The sequence below is a fragment of the Charadrius vociferus genome, unplaced genomic scaffold (assembly GCF_000708025.1).
Source record: "Charadrius vociferus isolate BGI_N301 unplaced genomic scaffold, ASM70802v2 scaffold472, whole genome shotgun sequence".
In the NCBI taxonomy this organism is placed as follows: Eukaryota; Metazoa; Chordata; class Aves; order Charadriiformes; family Charadriidae; genus Charadrius; species Charadrius vociferus.
In genome coordinates this window covers 472,094-478,541 of record NW_009647735.1, presented here as the reverse complement: position 1 = coordinate 478,541, position 6,448 = coordinate 472,094, and the positions used below count along the sequence as shown (strand labels likewise).

At 45.9% G+C, this 6,448-nt stretch overlaps 1 protein-coding gene across 1 annotated transcript in view; it reads right to left on the bottom strand.

Annotated features, from left to right (window-relative positions):
* Positions 1 to 2,824: 2,824 nt before the first annotated feature.
* The window catches only part of TBX22 (T-box 22), a 14,147-nt gene continuing 10,523 nt past the window's right edge, over positions 2,825 to 6,448 (bottom strand). The window contains exons 2-3 of the mRNA XM_009881770.1: positions 6,357 to 6,442; positions 2,825 to 3,435 (exon numbers count right to left, since the gene is read on the bottom strand). Coding sequence (XP_009880072.1) covers positions 2,825 to 3,435; positions 6,357 to 6,442 — 697 coding nt within the window. The remainder of the gene's footprint in view (positions 3,436 to 6,356; positions 6,443 to 6,448) is intronic.

The window sequence follows — 6,448 nt, the reverse complement described above, 5'->3', positions numbered from 1 at the left end:
TTGGGCACAGTTTTTCTCAAACAAGCAGAACCACCTATGTTATAGTGTGAGCAATTCAGCTGAATTACCATCGTGGGTATGGAAAATACTCCTGTGCCGGGATGGTCAGGGAGCCTCGGCGGGGTCCGAGGTGACAACGTGGGCATCAGGACAGAGACCTATGACTGCCTGAAAATGCAGATCTGTTTCATAAAGAACCAACAACAACTATTTTGTTACAGTGATATTTGAAAGGATACAGCAGGAGACAAAGGCAAAGGAAACAGAGAGTAGCCTCAGATAACCCAGATCTGACAGTGTCTCTCACGCTGTGCTGACCTGTCGTACGGAGCTAATTGCTATTTATTCGTCTGCCTCACCCACTCCGACAAGCACTGCATCCTCCCTGGAGCTCGGTGCCAGCACCCGAGGACATGGTCGCGCATCCTTTTCAGGGACCAGCCTCTGGGCGGGTTTTCCGTGCGGCTGCGATCGGAGAGGGTGGTGAAAACCGGGCTCCTCCAGGACCAGGTGCATCGAAACCCAACCTAATTCCACTGGAATTAGCTGAGCAATTGCTGTTGGAACATATCACCCCAACTCTGGGTTTGTATCTTCCTGCCAAAAGGCACAGAATAAGCCATCAGCTCTGGGAAGCCCCGTGCCCGGTTGCAAACATGCCCTGGGTAGGAATGAGGTGGGTCCCACCAAGGAGAGCATTTGCTCAGTTGTAGTAGGTGGAATTTACCTGATCCAAATTTAAATATCTGTACAATTGCCTGTACTGAAAATATCTGTTCTGGTCATTATCAGTCATGTTTTTAACTAGGCAGACACTGATCTGTTGGATCACCAGCTCACGGCCAGCAACTCTGGAATATCTTATGCAACCGCAAATATTTGGAAAATTGGAAGTTACCCATTGCATCCACCCACGAATCCGTGACTGATCTGAAGAGCCTTCCAGCTCCCCAAAAGTATAACCACATGTGGGGGCCGGTACTCGGTCACTCAGGCCACGAGGACCCGAGATCCGCAGCGCTTTGCAGAGCCCATCCCAGCGCCTGCAGTGGACTCACCCGCGGGAACGTGGCCACCACCGATGATGAGGAATGGCTTGGAAATAAGGACTCCTGAACAAAAAAAAAAATGTTTCTTGGGTTTTTTTTTTAATAAAAATAGTGAGATAAACTGCTAAGAAACAGCAAGAGAAAGCAATTTGTTCATTTTTTACAGTTGTACAGACCATTTAGCAAGGCAAACACGGCCCACCGCTTCATATTGGTATTACTGGGGGCTCTGTGAACACTCAAACCAGGTAAATTAGGGAAACCAATGTTTGTTGATTTTTAGCAATGTCTCATGAAAGTAAAAGCATGACTTCTTGTTAATTTAACAGCTTTTGATATTGCTTGTTCTGTTCTTAATTTGTTGTCTGTTATGGATGAAAATAAATCCAGGACTCTGATACAAGTTTTGATTCTCAAACCTGTGTTTAATTCCTATATAGTGCTGTGTTATGTTTGTAAATACAGAATTCTCTTATCTTAATCACAAAATGTGGCTGGGTCCACTCAAGCATTATTTTCAAATCTCTGTCATATATCAAGTAATAAAAATGGCTTCAGGTAGTTATTGATTCAAGAAAGAATAAAATCTGTGCCCCAATTTATTGCGAGTTATATTGTGCCCTTGGGAGCTCGCGATTATTTACAGGGATGACAAGAATATCCACAGGTTATAATAAAACAAACAGAACTTTTGGAAGGGATTGAAAATCTCATGTTTCAGGGCCCACAGAGTTGTAATTCTATGAAAAGGATCTATATTCTCCGCAGGACTGAGCCAGGAGCATCCCCACCCCTTCCCTCGGGCACATGCTGGTGGATGCGATCCCAGGTGGATCTTCAATGTCCCCCAGAGCTGGAAGTGCTGGGTAAGAGGAGTGTCCTGCAGGGGTCCCGGAGGTGTTTCATCCCACACAGCTCCCCGAGATGTAATCCCCTGTGCGCCCCAGCGTGGATCCAGCTTGCCATGGGGGAGATGTGTGACTGCCTGTCCTCTGTTTCTTCCCACCATGTTGTCAACACTGGTGCCGCTCTGCACCACCACCTCCTGGACGCCTCTGGAAGCAGGAGCATGGAAAGGAGGGCTCTTGGGGCACCCCTGCATCAGGCTCCACTGTCACATCCCCACAAGGTAGAAACACATCTGTCTTTTATCCCGTCTTTCTTTACCTCAGCAGCAGATACTTGAATTTACATCCCAACTCTGAGAACTGAGTCATCTGGCTCCTGGAGCAACAGGGCACTTCCATGTCATTAATTCGGACCCATTAAAGCCACGGGAACTTGAGAACATGCTCGAGCACTTGGCTAAATACAGCTCCTTTGCTGACTCAAGGTCTCAAATAGTCCCTTTGAAATAAGTGGAAAAACTCGAGTAGGGTGAGCAGAAGCTCACTAGGGCTTTGAGCTAACTAAAGGCAAGCTAGATAGAAAGTTTCAGGAAAACATATTTGTAGAAATGTATATGTCTACGTTCCCACTTAAGAGTGCAAATATGAAAAAGGTGACTGTACGGTTTGCTCTTAACCTACAACCATGACATAAATATCACCAAAAGGCATCACCTTTCTGTGGATCACCTCAGACTCTCCACTCTCCCCGATCCTCCGCCCTCCCAACAACACAACACGTTTGACCACAAAAAAAGTTAAATGCCGCTAGACATACCGCTCCTGTACCATGCAGTATTTCATAGTCAATAACTAGCAAGCCCTTGGGTATGAAGGAAGGAAAGGCTTGCTTTACATACCAATGCTTAGAAATATTATATAATTCCACTAAAGGCAATGGTTAATCGTCGGGTGCCAGTTAGAGTGATTACATCTGCCATCTCTCAAAGAAGCCGGAATGCTGTCACTCACTTTGAAATGGCTTGCTGCATTCATCAGTCTAGATGGCACAGAGAAGTTATAACCGTACAAGCCATATGGAGGATGTAAAGAACAATTAAGTGCTTCCCGAGCAATGGGACTTGATGGGAAAATGTTTCCAGATGCATGTAATCCATACAGCATTTGACTAGCAGAATTGGGTACTTGTAGACATTGCCCATTTAAGTCTTCAGCTTTAGCGTTTTTCAGATTTGTTATGCCGAGGGAAGATAGTTTTGGCATATCCACCATGAAGTGGGGTACAAGATGTGGGTTGGTGCCCCCCAGTTTTTCGTGGCTTGGAAAGATGAGAGACTGTTGTCTTAAGAAGCTCGTAGGACAAATCTTGTAGTAGAGGGGCACGTTGAGGTTGTGTAGGTAGGTCTCGGGGCACGACACGCCAATGTTGCTCGCTGACAAGTGAAACGTAGGAGGTGAGCACGATGGAGAGAGCAGGGGGTTGAGAGGAGAGGGTGTCCCGCCGCTGGAGGTCACTGGTGAAGAACTGGAGCTCCCACCTGAAAATGAAAACAGAGATCATCCAAGCTGGGCTAGCAGATGTTCACAGCCAAGGAACCCGGGGAGGACTCCTGCTCCCACTCCGCGTCTCCCCGCTGCCGGTGTCCATCCAAGCACAAACCCGCTCCAAAAATCGGCTCCTGGAAAATGGGAAGACCTGTCCATAAGTTATTTGTTGTTGTTACTTGGCACTTGTCTAAGAACAATATTCACACATGTCTAATCCCATTCATTTCACCAGGACGGCTGTGAGGTTCAGCTCCGCACATACAGTACCTGCCGGGTCCGTGCCTCGCTGTACGACCAATAACCTTCTCCTGTTATACACACACCGTTGCTGTTTTAGTTTCCCTATTTTTCGTGCAAATTACAGGCAGCTTTTTCCCCTTGTATGTAAGAACAAAAAAATCTATTCAGCCTGATGGAGAATTATTTTGTACCTTCCTGCTCACAGGAATTGCCTAATTTTACTTGGCTGCCCATGCAATTTGAAACATACCCTTGAATGCTATAGGTGTCTCCAGAAATTTTAAATGCACATGTCATTTTAACATTCTCCTTTCTGAAATGAATCAATGAACACTTTCAGAATTTGTAGAAAAGCGACACCGGCTCCCTTCACACGCGTGTGCGCTGCTGTGCAACATCACCGTTCAGCACCGGCTCACTGCTCCTCCGCAGCAACATCAAGAACAAAAAGGAAGAGGCAGGGGCTGTTCTGGCGTGGGGATGGTGCTCTGGAGCAGCCGGCCCTGGTGCTAAACAGATGCTGGTTTCATCTAATGCCGTGTAAGAACTGCATGTCTCTGCTGCACATTCATTACCACATTCTTCCAGAGGTTCTCCCCCCTCCTCACCCTTATTTTCATTTCTTACCAAATTCACTGGCAAAGGAAGGAAGGGAATGTGGATTCATTTTTGCTCTGTATTTTTATCTGTTTAGGTTTAATTCCAATTAATATACTGTCTCAACGTGATCTGGACAGACTTTACATACAATCAGCAACACAGAATCCACCGAGCCATGTCTGCTAGTATATCAAACCTTAAAAAAACACAAAGGTTTTGGATATGGTGCAAATTAATTTTGCGAACTCCCAGCAAGCAGAGTATCTTACAGGTTGGATAACGCGCACCTATTCGCAACAATCTGGGAATGTTTTACGGCTTGAAAGTCTCACCCTCCCCGCTGATGTCAGCGGCTGTTTCAGTACTGACATCAAGAGGAGTGGATGCAGGGCAGGGGTCTGGTCCTCTCCCGATGTACACGTCCTGACGTCCTCCCAGGACTCAGGGACTCTTGATCATGTAAAATGATGTGATTGAGCAGATATTTGTGAGTGTGAGGCAGCAAATGGATCCCTATGCAGCTGGCTGTAGCAGAGCAAATGAGAGTTAGTATTTGCTTCAAGGTATCCTAAGCAATAGTATCACACAACTTCCAGTACAAGTTTGGGAACAGGGATTGCCGTGGGGAGGACAGAGCAGCTCAAAGAGCAGATTCTTTCTGCCATTTCTATTAGGTTTAAAAATCCCAAGTTTATTGCCAATTCTTTCTGCAGCATATTGTTCATGCTTTCGTTTAATTTACCTTCTGGTTTGGGGGCTTCGGGATTTCTATTTTTCAGCTTTTCTTCAGAAACGGTTTTATTAGTAGTAGAATTGGAGATTTTGTTATATTTACATCGGTTCAGGAAATTGACCCTGAAGAAAAATACCAATTATATTAAGACTAGCAAATAAAAAATAAAAAATAAAAAATCCCAGGAAGCCCTGATATTTTAGCATCTCTACAATAATCATTGCAGTTGCTGTTCTCTCATTCCCCATCACAGCCCATCCATCAGCTCCTTGGTACTGTGTCACACCCTGTAAAACGGGTTCAAAAGGGGCTTTTTGCATAAGGTCGTCTCTAAATACTACTACTATTACTACTACTACTACTACTACTACTACTACTAATCTAGTTCTTTTTACAACCTCGTAAACCTCTTAATTTCTCCCGAGTCTGATTTTTTTATGCCTCTGCAGTTCTACGCCTGTACAGCATGGATTTTTGCTGTGATTTTTGCAGTTTTTCCCTGCAGAGATGGGAATGATTTCATTTGCCCCAATACAAATGTCTTTGAAGAGTTCCTAACACAAATCAGAGTTAAACTGGCGACTTGAAACTGAAACTGGAGCATACCAGCATGCAAATGCTCGGTGCTATGAATAATCAGTTTTCCTTCAGTGCTATGAATAATCAGTTTTCAAATACTATTTCCAAAAATCGTTTTTCTGGAAAAGAGCTGTAAGAGACCGATGTGCGCTTGTCAGGTGGAGGGAGATCGTTTTCCCTGAAAAACTTCTCTCTCTTCCCTGCATTTCTGCAGAGTTAACGGACTGTGGGACTGCTATATCCTAAATAGAAGATAATTTTATTTTCTGTTGAATAATACATTTGTTTGCAGAGAAGCAGCCGGCTGCACGAGACACCGGGGTCATTGTTACCACGTTTTTAGCTAAAATTCTCAAACGGGTTGGAAACAATTAGTATAACAGGACCAAAGCCGTAACAACCCGACTCTAAATTAGCCTCCTGCATTCTCGGATATTTTTTTTCTGCGCATCTAAATCTGATTTCTGCCAGGTGATGAAGGCAGACCGCGCGTTACCCTTCTCTTCCCGGGGCGAGCGCTCTGCTCCTCAAATCGATTTTTACAGGAGTTTTCGCCGAAAACACGTGGAATTGGCGTCCCAAAACGTTCCGTTGGCCATCGGTTCGTTTTTTTCCGGACCCACCTCATTATCTTAATGTCTTAAGACCCCCCCGCGACGCGCCCCCGCGGAAAGCCCCGGGCGTGCGGCCGCGGCGCAGCCCCGAGGCCACGGGGAGAGGCGGAGGCGGGCGAGAAAAAAGGCAGCAAAGGGGACTTACCCTGGCTGTCTGCGCCGAAAGCCTTGAAGTCCAGGGCGAGGGGGGGTCGCCACGGGTAGGTCTCCAGGAGCCCGTCCAGGACTCCCCTGCGG